Raw genomic sequence first — 19,733 nt, 5'->3', positions numbered from 1 at the left:
ATGGATAGCGCTTCACTCCCGCAGTCGGTTACGTACAAGTGAACATATATTTACAGTCAGACAAGCACACGACTAGCTGGAGCTAGTTCAATCAGCAGTTAGTTACCTTTTAGTCGTGCGTCCGGAACGTTCTTTGCTAGTCAATAGTAGCCTAGTACTAGGTTATAAGGTCAACTGTAAGTGTCATTGGCTGGACTTTCCTCTTACCATAACACAAGAGAGCGGTGGATGTGGCAGATGTGAGATACTAGCCAGAAGTCTATCTGTTCAACTTTACTGAGGTGAGTGTGAAGCTGGCCAGATCTGGCAACAACGTCTAGTGAGATCTGGTTTGCTGCAACTCCATTTTTTAGCCAATTGTCGGCTGAACTATAATATGAACGTTGCTATCAGTATCATAACACACTTAACTTTGAGTTACTAAAGCTATGTTTGAGTGCTGCATTATCACTATTCTGACAAAAGAGGCTTCTTGATGATTGGCAACTGCATCCCTTCACTACAGAGTTGCTCTCCACATTTGTCTTAATAATCGTTTCGAAACCCTCAGTCAACACTTGCTGGGTGACAAGTGTTCACAGGCTTCATGCATCCCCACGGCTGTTTGTAGCTAATATACTGTACCTATATATCACTGTATTCATAGTTCGGTTGAGCTAGTGTTGTTCTGTTGCCCAACAGTTTTGCGTACAAACGTTCAAGTGTTCTGCACTGCTCCTTATGTTAGCGGAGTAGTAGTGGTTTCATTTAGAGGCAAAGAAACTCTTGAAGGCACTCCTGACACTTGGTCATACACAATAAGCGTTACTATTTCATGATCACTCATAGGTTACTCATCGCTACAAAATACCCTTCAACCTACACACTTATTTCTAGAAATTGATCAAGAGGTTGTTTGGAAGTAGCTGGAAGCAAGCATGAGTCCATGTATTAGTTTTACCTATCTCTAGAATAGATCAGATGTAGAAGTTTTAGCCAAATTCCAGCTTTTTTTTTGAGTAGCTGGATTACTTGTAACATTGTATCTTGGCGCTCTTTCATACCCGGACATGGTCTCCGCTAATGTTTGATAAACAAGAGGTAATATACCCTTTGTACCCAATCGCTTACACTAAATGTTTGTCCCTCTTTCCTAATCTGCGCGGTTTCTAGTAATGAGAGGTTGTCATAACTACATAATTGAACTAGAGTTGTGTATAAGTAATGCAGCCCCAGTTTACTTAGAGTCCATCTGACACACCTCTAGGCAGTTGATGACACAAACAAACTGCATCTTACGTGAAATACTTCTGCCAGCACCTTATCAAATTACTTATCATCTTTCAGAATGCGACTTGGAAACGGCTACTTACTTATATCATTACTAGATTTCATTTATCCTTTTGTCTGCCTGTCTGTCTACTGTTTGTAATTTTAATTGGTGAACAGTAACTTAAAAAAATAATTTGTTTTTCAAAAAGATCTGTTTTATAATTTTGACAGAAGAAGACCCCCACGTTGCAGCTAAAGATATTTAGCCTATAAAATTATACAAACTCTGAAAATGATAAACTACTTGTTGCTTTGGCTACTTGTTTTTTACATGAACATTCTTAAGACCATACAGAGTTTATGACAAGTGTCGACACATTGCTAATATATAATAGAACTTAGCTCCGTAGAGATGGTGAATTTTTAAACCAAGCGGAATAGAAACAAACAAAAGCAAAAATCAAAAACAAACTCTCACATTCCTGTTGAAGATATTCTCAGCAGATTTTCTGCACTAAACCGCTCAATGTCTCAACGCATATTCCTAGCTTACAATGTTGCTCTTACTAGCCTTATCGATGTCTAAAAAATAGCATTACAAATGATTAAACAAAGTGACACATTGAGATGTGCTGAATAACTTCATAAATCTGGTTCTAGAAACATGCTTTCCATCTGCTAAGAAATACCTCTCTAGGTGGTCTAAAATGATTTTTATGACTCGAGATTATACACAAGATTAGCTATGGCAGTACTTAAGCTCCAATAGAGTCACCTGCGCTCATATGTCGGGCTAATCGGCATGATTTCCGTTACAGTTTCTCTGGAATTTATATGTTGATTACTGTTGAAGCAATTTTAAAATGAGATGCAAGAACCAATAGTTAAGATTGGTGAGGCAGATGTCACGGATAACATTTATTCATAAGCATAAAGCTGCATAATGTTTTCTGTTTCACTACATGCACGTAGACATTCTCATCTCCAACTCTCCGCTTCCCCCTAGTAACAACTTTATATGTAATCCAATCAACAAGTAATTGGGCTTGAGAAGCATTACCGTGTTTGCTGCCAGAAGCAACACTCTAAGGAATTTAGTGAAACTGAACTGGTTAACTGCGCTGAACACAGGTTTGGTCAATAAAAGCCTCATCAATTTGACTGCCAATGAAGCAGATTTATTATCTTGTAACAACTACTTGTTGCTAGCGGTTACTACCGGGCTAGTCACAGCTAAGGTCCTCTTTTCAAAATAAACTTGTTTGGTCTTGTTCAGTTATTGTTACTTCTCTGGCTCTTCACTTTTATCAATCGGTACTAGCTAGCTCAAAGTTTCCCGTAATATCATTTTTATCTGTCGACTCGTTCCATTTGCTGGCGTAGTTGATGCTAGGAAGATTTTGATAAAATGTCTAACTAACAGCTAGTATCTTCCAAACAGTTTTGTTACGACATTAAGATGGATTAGTTGCACATTTTCTCATAAGAATGTTCTAAAAAAATGAAAACTGTCATCAACATGAGCTAACTTGTGTGAAGTAGTGAAAATATTGTTGCAATTAGCACTTACCATTTGGAGCTATATTGTCTGAAGCTAATTGCTGCCAAGTGTAAGTGCTTGATTTACTAACAACTAATAGATTACTGAGTTTGTCCATGTAAGTGTAGTGTTAGTACAGTTTTTGCAGTAATCACTTCGCCAGCATGGCACGTTCGCTGATCTGCTATTGCAACTAAAGTCACGATGTACGATGCAAACATGACGAATAATAATACCACAATAAAAGAGTTGATAATTTCAACTCCAAGAGTCTCATGATTCTGGCCTGTTCTGGCCCCACGCTGACTCTGATGACTTGGCTAGAATCTCTACAGATGCCGCACTGTGGTTTGTAAGCTAACAATGCTTCGAATGTCATAAACATTCCTTACTTATCAGCACGCAGACCAGTTGAATGACAAATCTTTCAAATAACTTGCCAATAGGATTGAATCGAGTAACGCAACCCGTTCATCGGTGACCATCCACCAGTTTAGTGATATAGAGTACACCGAACGGTTGTCTTATTATGTACAGTTATTCAAGTATGGGGTGTACCTTTGTACACGATGTATTTGCTCACAGGATAGAACAGAGGCTAAGACTTGCAGAGAAGTCTGAGCTAATGTCTCAGAGATCATATTCTACTTTCTATTCTTATGGTCATTCTATGAATAGTTGTGTATCTATAATACATTTAGAGCACAGAGTGCGGGAAGGCTGCTCAATCTCTCAAACCATTTTACCATGCTTACAAGCAATGCTATGCAATTGTACCGGGAGTGTAGCATAAGCACCAGAAACATGATGGATCTACAGCTTTGTTGATGATTTTGGTCAGAAATCGTAAAAATGTTTTTCCGATTGGCCGTGTGTAAACGAAGCGAGGAAGAGTAAGTTAGGCGTGTATTGTGTATCCACTGAGCTCAGACTAACCCTCCATGCTCTGGACCAGTGCACAGACCTCTGCTGGCCACTGCACAAAGGTTGTTTTTTACATTGCAAGCATAAAAACAGCCAGTTTGTGGTTAGGAGAGGGCAGTTGAAATAATCCTTCAACCGTGATACACTGGTTACTCACCTCTTTTGGCCGCGCAAATTGGACTCGGCTGCTAGATGGTATGCGAATCGGGACTCATGCCAAAGGGGCGACACAAACTAACTTGTCATGTCAAAGTAGGCACCCGTGGTCAAAGTAGCATCCGTGGTGCACCCCTACAGATAGATACGTATGTGGCTAACTGTCGCTGCCAGACATCCATGACCAGCTACTGTTAAGACGAATAAAATAAACCAACTACAATGTTCTTACACTATAATATTTCCCAAAAAATTTAACCGCAGAAGAATGATGAGGCTTTGTTTTGGTAGTTCATAAACTGGTTGGAAAGGAAATGACAATGTCATGGCTGCGCCATGCCATAAGAATAAGCCAGCTAGCAGGATTGCTACTACAGTGTTTCTGTTTGATGAACCTGTTACTAGTAGGTTGCCTGACTCAGCAAATTGCTAGGATGTTTGAACTCTAGGCATGACTTCTACCTTTTCAGTTCTGAGCTAGATGTCTTCTAAAATGAGTCAATAACTCTGCACTCGCTCTAGTCGAATGTAGCCAGATTTTAGAAACACACGACAAAGCAGCAAGGCAGCATTTGCATGACTGGCTATTGGCTACTACTCCGCGTAGAATTATTTGACAGAAATTGACTTTCATTTTCGAATGGAAATCATAAGATTATTTTAGCTTTTAAAGAAGTGTTGGTCGCGAGGGTACTTGCACTTTTTAATTTAAAAGTTAAGTATTTTTCGTTCAGCTCAAAAACACAGTCATTCTTTCCTGGCTTCCTGCAGACTTGTAGTTTGAGTTATTATTGCTTTATATGGGTTTCTCAGAATTTATTTCCAGTCACTTGAGATTAAAGTAGAAAAAACTATTACATAATTAATGTTTTACTATTTCCTCATACCTGCACTGCAAGCCCATAGTTTTCATATATTATGGGAACATGCTGAATAAAATCGTCACCTTCTCAAGTTATAAAAACATATTCAACAACTAAACACCATATTACATTAGTAATTTACAAATAATTTTTTAATAATCTATGTTTAATAACAATAATAAGCCAAGAACATTCTTTGTCAGGCTGTAACAGCTGTGGAAGCAGCAACTTTTCTGCCAAAATTATGGTGTGGCCAGCATGTCTATTTGTAAAAGTCCACAGAAATATAAAACTGCCATTACTTTTTCAAAATGATTGTCAGACACATTAATTAGTTGATCACAGTATGTGGGATAAAAACCCTAGCTCAACTTTCAACCGATCTTTCAGTAGAAAAATGAGATACTCTTGTCGCCTCTCCCAGACTTAGTGTCGCTAGGCCACGTTGGGGACTTGCTGCTGGCGTTATAACGTTCCATTATAGCTTTTCGTGTCTTTAGCGTTATAATTACAGTTAGTCAAGTAGCTGATGCACAGGCCGTTTTTGATGTTTTCTTGTCATGTTTATGTAAAAACAGCTCTGTGTGCTGTATGTGTGCTGCCATACTAATCATCCTTCAATATTGCCATCACATTGAAGCTCTTCGCTGTTGCTTATCTAGGATTTTGACAAAACAGTGCTACTGCTTGGCTCTGGACACAGACCTTGAGGGTGATTTAAATATTTAGAATGAGTTAAAGACTCTGTTTGAGGCTAGATGTCTATGGCTATCTCATTTGACATTTGTATGTTTCATTAGATTATTAGGAATGCTGTTCTTGTCTTCTCTTGCTCTTTTACTCATTAATAATTTGCTGGTTTATTTGTCCTGCTTGTTCATTGGTCACTGTAGGAGGATACGGTTAGAAGTCTAATCTACCGATAACCATAGCCAAAGGTGTACTTAGACTTTGACCTATAGACGTCAAATAAGGAACAGACCAAATAATGCTGTTCTTTCCACTTCCTGTCAGCAGACCTAAACCTTCACCGAATCCTTTGTAAAAATTGCTAACCACATAAGGCTTTAAATTATATCATACAATCTAAAGCAAGTGGGCCAAACCAATCTTTTCTAAATCAGCAAATCGCATACACTGGAATGTTTGAACAACAGCATTATCGCTGCCGCACCCACCATATCTTGAGATATTCATCAAAATGACTTGTTGCACATTTAAAGTAAATGATACCAGGATTGAAAAAGTCAGCGTAGCGAAATCTTGTTTAAAATGGTCATGCCTACCTGGCACTAGTTTAGGGCTAACTATTTCAGCCACACCAGAATTTTCATGAACACTTGGGCTATTTGCTTCGGACAGGCAACTGAAAGGCAACAACAAGTACTTTGTTCAGCTATACCATCAACTGACGCGCATGGCAGGTAGTCGGAGGCTAGATGAATCGGTCATAATGGTTATTATTTGTCCTTGGGTCATGGCTACATCAGCTCAAGGAGATCACCCATAATTATTGTCATGTTTAACGTAAGCTTCATCCGCTGTGCCAACTACGCCGTTGTGTTTATTACTCATAAATAGACCACCGCTCTTTGTGAGTCAAGAAACATATTAAGGGTGCGCTCCACTTTTTTTAATGTTGCGACGGACGAAATTGTGCAATAGTAGAAGAAATAGCTGCTTGGCTCACATATTTGTGCTGATCGTTCTAACCTATTTGCTTTTCAGCCAGGGAGAACACCAGAGGTTGAGTTTCAGCAAAGGGCATTCCTGCCAAATAAACAATCACAAACTGTAAGTGGTGAATGATTCCTGAGAGAGCCATATTATTCTCAATGTTTAATAGTTGCCCAGTTCCTCAGTGCATCTGTCTGTTGCTCTGACAGTGGACATGAGCATGCCAAGTCTATAGCAAAAGGAGAGTTTTACCATTCTATCAGCTCTTTTTAATGTTTCCTTGGTTATGTTTTGCTTCTATAGGTTTACTACTCGGTCATTGACATGTGTTACACCTTGTGTTTCCGTACTCAAATGGATTCGGAGTTGTCCGCAGCTGTTGAATTCGTACCCTACTGTTCCAACGGTTTGGTGTTGCTCTATATCTTTTAAAGACTCGTGATGTATCTCTCAAAACAAAAATTGTTAAAGTAGATCTGCTTTCGGGTCACGATCACTTTTAAATTCATTCAAAGTCAATTACCAGATCTAAAAAGTAATTGTTTGTCCTCCTCAAACTATTAACCAACCCATCTTTGGCATGTAAATGTTAAGGTAAAAGCAAAAGGTTATACAGAAACAATAGTGAGTAGTAGGTATCACAGTATTGTCAGCAGATGCTACAGTGTGGTCAGCAGGTGCTATATAGTGTAGTCAGCAGGTGCTATATAGTGTAGTCAGCAGGCACCAGTAAGGTCAGCAAGTGCTACAGTTTGGTCAGCAGGTGCTACAGTCTGGTCATCAGGTGCTATAGTATAGTCAGCAGGTGCTATAGTATGGTCAGCAGGTGCTATAGTATAGTCAGCAGGTGCTATATTGTACCCAGCAGTGGCCATGCTATGGTCAGCAGGCGCTATACTAAGGTCCACAGGTATTACCAAAATGGCAACTGGAGGGTCAGCTGCACTCTTATGCCAGTAAGTAGTAACTAGTAGAGGATGACTCCTTGCCTATTAAATGCTGGAACAGAAAGACTTTCACCCACATTCTGGTTGCACTAGTTGGTTGAAGCATGGCTCTGAAGGATCTGAAAGTAACTTGAAGCGTAGGAGTAGATGCAGTTGCAATTCTCCTGCACCTCTTCATATTTATTCAAGGATTATCACCTATAATCGGGCTAATGTGATTTATTTTTATCCAGTTAGCTTATTGCTTTTGGAATCTTTGTAGAGTGAAGTTGTACCATTGTTTTCATTCAAGTGAGAGAACAAGAAGAACAGTGAAAATCTCCAAGCATAATGAACTCATCTCTGGCATTTTTTAAACATTTCTTGAGTCTTTGAATACTGAAGAAGTCCAGGATTTGAACTTTATTGGTATCTAGATATAACAAACTTCAATTTCAAGTAACAATTTTTCACCATGTTTTTGAAGAAAAAATGCCACATTATTCAAGCTTGTCATAACATTACCAAAAACATGGTTAGCCTGATCTACAAAGTGGAGTTGTCCGATCCTGTTCTGATAAGGCATTTAGGGGTCAAATGTTTGATTGCTGTATAGACTAAGCTACTAGTAGTTGACAAAAACTTTTTAGCATTTAGTTTTATTGGTTATTTAGATTAACGCCAAGTATTTGTTCTTGTAAAAGTTTGTTGTCTTACTGTGACTATAACATTTACTTGATATTCAACTGTAGGCGTTGCAGCTTGTTTGTACAGAGAGTGCTAATCTAGAAAAATAAACCATCTCCTGCCTATGCTTGCAGAACTAGCAACAGGCTGTAAGCTGATTGGAATAGCATGCGGGCTTCTGTATACTTTATGGAGGTGGTCAAGTGATGAAGTCAGCTGGCAAAGGTAGGAGTTCTGTTGATGGATGATTTGTATAACAATACTATAAACAGGTTTCAAGGCCAAGGAATTCCTAACGAATCCAATCTGATTGCGTTTAAAGATTGTAGATGTAAGTGTCATACTTAGACAGGACAAACATATTGAATTTATTTGTACATGCTATACATAGACATGCTATACATGTCTTTATACATATAGACACGCTATACATAGACAAATACTCTATGGATATTAGGTACTCCACAGATATTCTTTGGATTCCATAAACAAAGGATGTAATAGTCATGGATTGAGGTGTTCGTACACATGCACCATTTAATTGCGATGCAGACAAAGAGATTCAAAACAAATTTGACATAAGTATGGATACTTACTAGCTAGACACTGTAAATCATATCAATACCACTTGTAAGTTATATTTTGGAGTAGCATAAAAATCCTATCAGTTGGCTATAGTTAAAGTATTCTTTTCCAAGGAACTTTTCCAAAATAGATAGAAACTCCAAACACTATGAAATACTGTTATGGATTTGTAATTCTGTGCATGTTGAGTTACCGAGTGATAAGTGTTTTAATAGACAATTCCCATGTTGCAAATTAACGCGGTCCTTTTGTTAGAAAAGATAAGGAACTCTGTGCCAGGGGTCACGGCAGCGCACTTCTGTCTCAGGTTCTCAGCAGCAGCCCCTTTTCTTAACACAATGAATCCAGCAATGAGTGAAGTGTGGAAAATGTTTAAAATAAAACAGCTTGCATAGCCTTTTCTTTTGCATAATCCGCACGTGTCTTTTGCATCTTTCGCAAGCATCGAAACATTCGATAAAAATGTCTAAGTAACAAAACTTGACTCACTAGTTTTTGTTGTTTTCATCTTGAGGATGAATTTTAAATAACACAAAATTGTGGAACCGCTTCATGAAAACAGCATATGTTTTGCAAGGAATAGCTGTACTAGTCATGGTGCTTTATTAAAGCACTAAATAGGTTAAAACTTCATACCATGTCTCGCAACTTGTCTCTTGTCAAGTGCCAGGAGACGGCTGCATTTGTGTAACTTATGACAGACACCGATTTAAATGACAAACTCTGGTTTAAAAACCTAAACCAAAATTTGATGCTTGACCACAAAGTTATGAATAACTGTTTTAATATTCATCCTGGTTACTAAATTGACTCGCTTGGCAAATAGATTATTAAATGAAATGTACCCAAAGTGACAGAGTAACAATGTCCCAACTAATAAGATTTTGTCCAGGTTTCTAACTTACGTAATGTTTTAATTAAATCATCAAATGGGTAAATTATTGATAAACAATTTGACTGTGATCGATGGCTTTCTGCCAATTCTTGATGCACAATATTGTCAGTTCCGTGAATATCAAATCTAACTAAGCAAAAAAGGAATACTTGTAAAAAAGAGCCTGAAATCATTCCGAAAGGATTTGTTTGAATGTATATGTATTAAATTACTTAAGCTTAACTTGTTCGAGTCGTTATATATTAACAGCATAATTAATATATCTATGCTATACGTACATGTAGTAGCGAGAAACAAAAAATTGAGTGTTGTCTTCTCATTAAAGCATTTGAGAAGGCAACTAATAAAAAGTAATGTAGGTTTCTTCATTGTTTTGTGTACTTAATTATTTACATTTTATTGTGGCATTTATTAATAGTAGTACACATACATGTATAACAATCTATTGCTGATTATGATATACACAAATAACAACAACTTGTTATACACCAGAAAATGATATACGTATGAAACTTGCAAAGTGCAAACAAGTGTTTATCGCAATCAGCAATCAGCAATCAGCAATCAGCAATCAGCAATCAGCAATCAGCATCATAAACAGCCCATGAGAAAAGCCTAAACCTTAGTCATCATACTTGTAACAAGTTATTAACTAACAAAATTGGAAATGCTAGAAACATGTCAACTTCCTTGTTTGAATATAGCTACTAGTATTAGGTAATAAAATAAAAACAACACAGCTTCCTCAGAATGCACTGATTAGTATTGCTCAGAGCATCTTCAGGATCATAACTATAGGTAAGAGTTGAGCGCAGGATGACCTCTTAGGAACCATTTTGTGATGAGTACTCACATTATGACATTGATATGGAGTTGCCTTTAATCAAGGCTGCTCTAACATCTATTAATATAAATACATATATGTTAATATAGATAAATATATGTTAATATAGGTACATATCTGTTAATATAAATACATATATGTTAATATAGATAAATATATGTTAATATAGGTACATATCTGTTAATATAAATACATATATGTTAATATAGATAAATATATGTTAATATAGGTACATATCTGTTAATATAAATACATATATGTTAATATAGATAAATATATGTTAATATAGGTACATATCTGTTAATATAAATACATATATGTTAATATAGATAAATATATGTTAATATAGATACATATCTGTTAATATAAATACATATATGTTAATATAGATAAATATATGTTAATATAGGTACATATCTGTTAATATAAATACATATATGTTAATATAGATAAATATATGTTAATATAGGTACATATCTGTTAATATAAATACATATATGTTAATATAGATAAATATATGTTAATATAGGTACATATCTGTTAATATAGATACATATACATGTATGTAATATAGATAAATATATGTTAATATAGATACATATCTTGAAATAATGGTCGCTTCTGTAAACATACCAACTATCCAAATTTTTTGATAATTTGTTTGTATTTATAATGTTAACTGAAAGAAAGCTGGCTAACAATCTCCATAAAGTAAAAGTAATACACTTGCAAAGTGGCTGTTTTTACAATATTCGTTGAATGTAAAAATATTCAGATATTCCTGTCCTAAAAATACTATTTTTCAATATGTAGATCCAAAATATCTGAATGGCTACCTAATAAAGAAGGCAAGTACTGTAGGTGCGAAAAGTATTAATTATTACCAGGTCTCTGCATAAAGAAATACAGTTCCTAGTTTATATGTTAATTAGTTTACTTGAGACATAATCATACCCGCACGGACACCCGTTAAACACATGTGTGATAACTGCTGTAACTGAAGTAAAAGTTACTTCGTCAAGGTGGCTCTTAGGTGTTTCCAACATCGTTATGAAATCTTTTATAATCGTGCAGCGTGCTGTGGTTGATATAGTAAGCTTGTCATTAGTAAAAGAGAGAATAATGTGATATATACAAACCTACAACACGGAATTCAACTTCGATCTGTAATCCACTGTAATCAACAATCTAATTTGCTTTTTAGAAAAAACCTTTTCACCCTCACTCTGTAGTCCAACTTTATTCACTTTTATTATTTCTACGCTGTTTTAGAAGCTTGTTCAAAGTTTATACATGTTATCGGCTCATCACCATCAAATCCACCTTGTTTGTTCCCAACTAAGTCTGGCATGTCTCTCCGAGTTATTCTGTGGCTAGATCAGACGGATTAAAGGAAGATGCAGACATTTAATTATGACTTTACTGTGTTTTTTAATAGTGCAGGCTACACCATTAGCATGAGCACCAATAGCCTCAGGGCCAATAAACTCAGCGCCACCAACACCAATAAGGCTAATCATAATGTCATTGAGGCTAATGTGAGCAAGCATAGTTTCTTTTGTTAGCTCATTCGCACCCAATGCTAGTTAACTCGCCTCTGAAATTACCTGCTCATTGTATCGCTATTTTCAAATTATAGAAAAATTTTTTTGATCTGTTAGAAAGAAAAATTTTTGACCAATCAGACCATCGTACAAATATGCCTCAATGATGTCTCTGGCAAAGGTTATCACTAAAACAGTACACTCATAACGACATCTACCTAAACTGGAAATCATCATGGTGACTTAAAATTTTATTGTTCGCGATAAATTTTTTTCAACCCCAGCAGTAAATTTGTAGATTCAGAAGTGGTAAGACAATGAAAGACTGCATAAATCAAATAAAAACATTATTTTTAATGTTTCAAAGTTTTTATTAACTTTCGATTTTGCCAATTTGAGTCGTAATGCTCGAATAAAAATGCACTTTTCAGGCTGTCAGCCGTAGTCAGCCTAAAGTTATTATTCACTTTCGATAGCACCATATTGATTCTTGGAGCTGTATATGAAGTCTGAAAAGTCGAGAACAGAGTTATTGAACATATTTTTATTATTTGAAACCTGTTCATGACAGTTTATTTGAGTTATATTGGCATGTAGATTAGCTACGTTTTGGTTTGAAGGATGATACTCGCGAAGAAAAGTTCGAAATTGAAGTTTCATAATTTTCATGTTCATGACTAACTGTATATGTATAAATACTATTCATGACTGTGCATTGTATGTAATAAATTAATTATTTTAGTCAAACTTTGTATATTTTACAATTTTTATGGTGCAAGTCTAACTTTGTTTCAGCAAATAACAATTGTTTCAAAATTGGAACTTTTCTGAAACTACCTTCTTTGAGACACAGATCTACATAAAAGGTATATGAGTTGCCTATGTGAATGTAATATCATTTGAAAGAAGAGATTTGGCTGGCTCTTGTGCAACTTGAATGAGTAAATTATTTGAGACCTGTTTTTGTAGTAGTAATTTAAATTATGGCTACTTTCTGAAAAATGAGCGGTATTTGGGGCTAATTGCCTGGAGATTAATCAGGTGCGAATGAATTAACAGCGATGGTACGAAAACTGTCAGCATGAAGATCTTGTAATAACAACGCAACAGTTCAGTGTAATAATCACTGGCGCACCATGTAACAAATGTTTAATCTTCGTAGCATGTAAATGGTTTCAAACGTCGCATATTTAATTTTTCGAAGCGATTCAAACCACCATTTCAAGGGGAGTATTTTTGAACACATTGTATCAACAACAAAATACTGTGTATGATGTAAACATCAATATTCGTATTATTGCACAAATCTTTGCAATCGGAGGTTGGATTTTCATCATCTTCATTGGTGTCGTCCTTACAGCATCTCAACGCAGCTCTGTTTTTAGCACACGTCTTTTAAAAATATTCTAAAATATGTTTATTTTAAAATGTCGAAACCCATAAATATTTCATAAACTTTAAAACAAAATATTTTAAAATTTTAAAACGCGAGAGAATTTTTTTTTAAATTTCGAGTTATTTTTTAAAAAGTGGTAAACGCTCTGTTCTCCGACGAGTTAGTTATCACAATGCTTGACCTAATGGTTGCGTTAAACATATTTTTAAAGAAAGATGGCCGAAAAAATACAGCTGTGTACAACAAACTGGCAGATACCGTAAATAGTCATTATAAGTTGGAAAGGAAAGAGACGATTGGCATTTCCCTTTAGAAGCATTTTAATAGTGTCAGTCGCGATATGAAATATGCGCCCCGCTGCAGCTAAAAGCGCAACAGGCTAATATAGAAATCGCGGAGTTGTGCGACAATTGCGTTGTAGCATGTAAACCCGTCAGCTACAAACAATTGGGAGTTGTGCGACCACTCCTGCGTATCACATAAATACGTCCTCCTCATTCGTATGGTCAAAACCACAACTTCAAAACTCAGAAATTCATAGCATGTAACACTAGTGAATATAAGCAGCAGTTCAGAGTCCTAAACTAAAGAGATTTTGAGCCTAGCTAACTTTTTGGATGTTTTAGAGCTGTATTTTTTTTCGGTCATTTGTAAGAGCTTTTACTAATTTGAAAAAGATGAACAGCTCTCCATTTTCTAAATTACATTTCACTGTTTGTTCTTGCAAATTTGACACTTTGTATTTATTCTTTGCTGAGACTCTGTCATTTCACTGTAGGCATCTTGCCTAGGAACTTTGATATTCTATATTACTATAAAACTTGACATATATTGTACATTGACATATATTGTACTTGACACATATATTGGTACATACAGTTCCTTCTTATAGGTGGGCCTCTCTCACAATCACCTTGATGTCTGTGTCACAGACTTGCATCTTTATTTTCTTCACTTATTCATATGTTTGTCATATAATTTTGCTGCGTATTCTTTAGTTAGATAGAGTATAGACATAGAGAGGCATTATAACATGAATCGCACCTGTTTGTTGTGTTCTATTAGCTTGTCTGTGATTGATGCGCATGGCTGTCCAAACTGGACTACCAGCTTGTTCATTGTAGGCCTGCGTCCTTATACGTAATTGCTAACAGGCTCTTTAGGGCTCCTATTAAATGACTCTGTGTACTTTAGAAAAGAAACCTATTACTCAATGCTCATTACTGATGACGATCACGAAATGGAGCACGAGCCAATGAGAACAGATAGCACGAGTGACATTACTCTTGCCCAGCCAATGATAGGCCTTGCAGCGGACATGGCCGCTAATGCACAACCGCTCCCACAAGCATATATAAATAATAACCCTGGCCTCCTGCATGGACAGCCACTAATAAATTCACACCTCTGGTACCAGTATGCTGCCAGTCTGAACCCCCTCAGCCAATCATTCTGGGGCAGCATGGGCAACCACCACTCGGCGACTGGCTCGGGTCACCAAGGCCATGTGACTGTCGATGGTATCAGCTACGATATAGCTCAAACTAAAATGCTCATAGCGAACATGAATGACGACCGTGTCCGCACGCAGGTACGTCTCAATAGCTAATCTTTTACATTTATTATGATTGACTGGGGCTCGTGTTGTAATTTCTCACCAGATGCATTATGTCAGGGTACTTAAGGGCTAACAGCATATGTTACCTCTATGAGACTGCCTCCTCTTACGCGACACTCAGCTCTGCGCTTGCTCATACTGATAGCTATTTGATGTTTGGTATCCCGACTTGTTGATAACGCTTGAGTGAGCAACACTTTATCTCATGTGGGAAGACGAAGTTGCCCACACCGCAGCGACTCTTTGAGATTTGGTCAAATGGACGGAGTTGCAGCAAACACAATGTCTCCTTCTTTTGTTCCTCTCCAGAAAGAAATCGAAAGACTTCAGACGGAGTTAGCAGCCGCACAACAGACAATCCTTTACAAAGACCAACAAATTGGTGACTTGAAAAAAGAAGTTGACAAGTTGCAATGCGTCCTCCAAAAAAAAGTTATGGGTGGGAAACCAGACATACTCGCAACCATACAGGTGAGAATTTCTCTTTTTAGCTTTTCAGCGGGTGCAACATCTAATATTTCAACTAGCGTATTTTTACGTGAGAAGACAATAACTCGTTTAATACATGGTTAGTTTGAATGGAATCCTGAAAATTGTAGGAGAGAACGATAACGCTTGCTGGTTACCTGTAAGACATTGGATGCTACCAATACCACAATTTCCTGCACATCAATATTACAGCCATTTTGTCACCTTATAAGGAAAGCCTGTGGTTATTCTCTAACAAATTCTTGCAAATTACAAATGTGACATTCAAAACAACTTGTACTCAAGCGTTTGAAAGCTGTACAGCTAATATATTTGGATAAATATTTGACAAACCACTGTTGGATACTATAATAATGTTTTTATTGAAAAATATAAACACTTTTGCATCTCGTCTTTGAGTGAAGTTAAACATTTTAAATTGTAAACATTCCTTAGTTGCGGGTAGATATGGATCTACAACTTTTGTATATAAATTTTACAAAAAATTTGTTCGGTAAGTTGAAAATGGTTGCTTTTTTACCAGACTTCACTGGTAGTATTCCATGCAAGCACTACAAAGATAAGGTATTGCATAAACCTAATCAACCATAACGAAGTGACTGCAAGATAAATACTCTAGCGTAATAAGATTACAAAATAACAACAAGTGGCCAGGTAAATATTAAACTAAGGACCAACTGGCATGTTGAGACGTGTAGCAGGTCTGATATTTCTACTAAAAATCGTAATTAGAGAAGATTGCAATGAGACAAAAACAGAAAAATACATAATATGGATAATAAATTTGAGAAAACATCTTTCTAACTTTTTACTGTTTTTTCCCAAAAGTTTTGCAAAAAATTCTGCAATTATATGAACTGGATTTATTAATAATTTTGGCCATCTATAAACTAGTGAAAATATTTTAACATATGTAACTTTCAAAATGTTTTTACTTAAAGATTTTTGGTTTTATGCTATGTGATTAACCAATTTACTTAAATGATGATTAGAGTTTACTTGAATAATATAGCAAGAAGACTGATATTATAATATAGCAAGAAGACTGATATTATAATATAACAAAAAGAATGATATTATAATATAGCAAAAAGAATGATATTATAATCTAGCAAGAAAAATGATATTCTAATATAGCAATAAGAATGATATTATAATATAGCAAGAAAAATGATATTATAATATAGCAAGAAGAATGATATTATAATTTAACCATAAGAACTATATTATAATAAAAAGAGCCATGTTAGAGCAATTCTAGTATTTCCAATCCAAACTTATCCTCAAATCGTAGCCTGAGTACCATTTAAAGCCGCAAGGACCTAAAGCTAAAGGAGCTGCAATGTATATTAAAAATGGCTTCACAGAAGTAAATATCTGTAACTACGAAGATGGTACCCTTTTAGTTTTTAGCTGAGGGTCCAAAGCACTCAATAACACTAAGTAGGGGGCGTATCTTAGGGATATCTACTAGCAGATTCCTGGCCTAGCTATTAACTTGGAGGGTCTGATATGAGTCGTCTATTAAATTTCGATGACTCAGGGTGGTGAGCACACTAATGATAAATATTAAGCACTGCTCGTTGATATGCATTTGCTTGCTTCCTATCACAATGCAGTGGCATTGTTTTTACTAGCTAGTTTGGCTCCATAACTCCAATTTCATGACCGTGATTCCACAAAAATAGCACACAGTCGTCGACAAAACTATTTTATAGCCTAACACAAATGTTGCGTAACACTTTTCTCTTTTCACAAACAGCAGCCCACCAGTGTCATATGCCATTTGGGCACAGATGACAGGCATGCATAAGAAATGTTCCAGAAATCACATCTTTTCCAGAGCAAGTTTAGTGACAGACTCTGGTCCAGCTTGGCTCTAATCTTTCTATCCAACAACATAATATATCTAGCAGTGTCAGCACTGTGGTAAGAAACAGGCTGTAATAATAACAATAATAATGATACTAGTAATAATAGTGGTATGGTTAGTTTCTTATCACAACTTCAACACTGTTAGAATGAGTAGCCTATACCTTTTTCCAGCTAAAATCCAAAGGGTGCTACACATCTAGTCATGTACTAGCATATAGGCATCGTTGTTATGTTTCCATACATTAATTATACATCATAGAATATCATATATATTTAACGACTCATAACATTATCTGTATCTGTGTTAGTATTGTATCAATAGAATATTGTAGTCTCTACAGCCGCACACCCTCTCCAGTTTCTTATTACAATATAAACATCCTTCCAGTAATTGAGTCCACATCTCTGCATTCATACAGTTCATTTTATGCCTTAGGATGGCCTCAAATTGGCGCCTTAAAAATTTCTTTTAGCTATAAAAGTACAAGCGACACGTTTGAGCAGATCTTACTTGCAGTTATTGTAAAGGTGTTTTGTTAATTTAAACAGGGTGGATGAGGCGTGTTATAGCAGTAGCGTTATGTTACATTACGTAATGAGCGGAAGATAGGATGCCTGCTGACCAGATAATACGTGTTATAAAGTTGATGCATTCTATGGCTCACCCCAGGTTGTTCTTAATAGCTTTAACACGCTATTAGAGTGTCAAACACGCACGCACTCAGACTGTGTCTTATGAGAGATTTGATTCTGTCTGATGGGAGGGTGACTGCCCAGAATTTGGTGTAACATTATGTAACATTCATTTAAGAATGGTTACGTATAGACATGTCATTACTTGGCCGTCTGACCAGCTGCGCACAACCATGTCATTCCTAGATAGCCATTTGTGACATGCTCCTATTGACTCCTGCTATTAATATTCATCCCCTGCTACTTTACGTTTAATACAAGGTTGGTCGAGCGCAGAATATAAACACTGCACTGTTAACTCGACTTTGAGTGGGGTTGACCAAATTATATCCATTTGCTTAACACGTCTGTCATCTGTAGCGAGAAATTATATAAATAATCAGTTTACACGGTTGTGTATGTAAGCCTTAAAATCAAAGACACCAAGTTCATTTTGAAATCTAGTTACTACGGCTGACAAGAAACTTGCTAGATTACTAGAAGGTTACTAAAAGGTTTATGTCTGAAGGTTATGTACTATTGTGTGATCTGGCTTTATACCAAAGACACAGCATTACTTTTCGGAGAACTTGTTTCGGTTCGAAAAGGGCAATTTGGTTTCCGCATGCGCCACCTTCATCAGGAGGCAATAATTTTAATTTACAAAAAGACAAAAGACCAAGATGCAAATTTTCCTTTGAAACTCATAGCATATATTTTAGTAAGCAATCTAGATATTATATATTAAAACCAAGCAATCATCCTGAAGCAACATATATGCGGATATCTTCAGCTGACTTCTGTTTAGCCCTCAATTGACCTCACAGCCAATTTATAATGGATTTGAAATGCTAGCCCCAACTTTCGAAGCTTTCGATAGCTGACAAACATACAAACAAGCATGTATTTTAGTTCAATCAATTCTTCAACAGCAAAACTAACAGAAAGAGTGTCTTGCATTGTTACTACAAGAGGAGAGAATTCCTGGCTAGTGTACATTTATAAATTATTCAATGTGGCGGTACAATGGCAAAACTACTATCTAACAAACAGTTGAAAATTTTTGATTTACTTTAGCTAGGAATAAAAACTACTGAATTATAAATTTATAGTTTACTGACAACCATTACTTAATAGTAGAGAACATCCTCTTAGCAGCTTCTGATAAGCAGTCAAAAACATTGCAATAAATAAAACTACATTAACTGATGGCTATTATTTTACCTGCATATGAGCTTGCTCATTGTAAATTTGTATGTTTCATCATATGAATGCACATGAATATATGAAAGATTATAATGCAATATTAAAAGAAAAATGGTATGTATTAAAAATAGTAAGGTTTAAAAGTAAGTATTAAAAATAAGTATTAAAAGTAAGTATTAAAAGTAAGTATCAAAAGTAAGTTTTAAAAGTAAGTATTAAAAGTAAGTATTAAAAGTAAGTATTAAAAGTAAGTATCAAAAGTAAGTATTAAAAGTAAGTTTTAAAAGTAAGTATTAAAAGTAAGTATTAAAAGTAAGTATTAAAAGTAAGTATTAAAAGTAAGACATTTGTGATGGGCGCCGGTGATATTTCTGCCTCTTCCAGGGTACATACAGACATATCCACAAGGTTATTCTTAGAACTCGTGCGACCAGCATCTTACATGTTGACCCTATGTTAAGTTTATTATATATAAGTAGTGATGGCTCATTGGAGGGTTAAATCTCTGTAGTCAGACATGCGCTTATTTACATAATGTCCGTAATGTTAGTGAATTTGTCTGATGCAACAGCATCAGACAAATTC

General features: G+C 35.9%; 1 protein-coding gene across 1 annotated transcript in view; it reads left to right on the top strand.

The window, feature by feature from the left end:
- The first annotated feature begins 101 nt into the window (after nucleotides 1-101).
- The window catches only part of LOC137394456 (cGMP-dependent protein kinase 1-like), a 40,810-nt gene continuing 21,178 nt past the window's right edge, over nucleotides 102-19,733 (top strand). Inside the window, exons 1-4 of the mRNA XM_068081178.1 lie at nucleotides 102-281; nucleotides 8,159-8,249; nucleotides 14,483-14,879; nucleotides 15,216-15,377. Of these exons, the coding sequence (XP_067937279.1) occupies nucleotides 14,502-14,879; nucleotides 15,216-15,377 (540 nt within the window). The 5' untranslated portion in view covers nucleotides 102-281; nucleotides 8,159-8,249; nucleotides 14,483-14,501. The remainder of the gene's footprint in view (nucleotides 282-8,158; nucleotides 8,250-14,482; nucleotides 14,880-15,215; nucleotides 15,378-19,733) is intronic.

This window comes from Watersipora subatra, chromosome 4, assembly GCF_963576615.1.
Source record: "Watersipora subatra chromosome 4, tzWatSuba1.1, whole genome shotgun sequence".
In the NCBI taxonomy this organism is placed as follows: Eukaryota; Metazoa; Bryozoa; class Gymnolaemata; order Cheilostomatida; family Watersiporidae; genus Watersipora; species Watersipora subatra.
The sequence above is the reverse complement of the archived record's forward strand: the minus strand, read 5'-3'. Positions and strand labels throughout refer to the sequence as shown.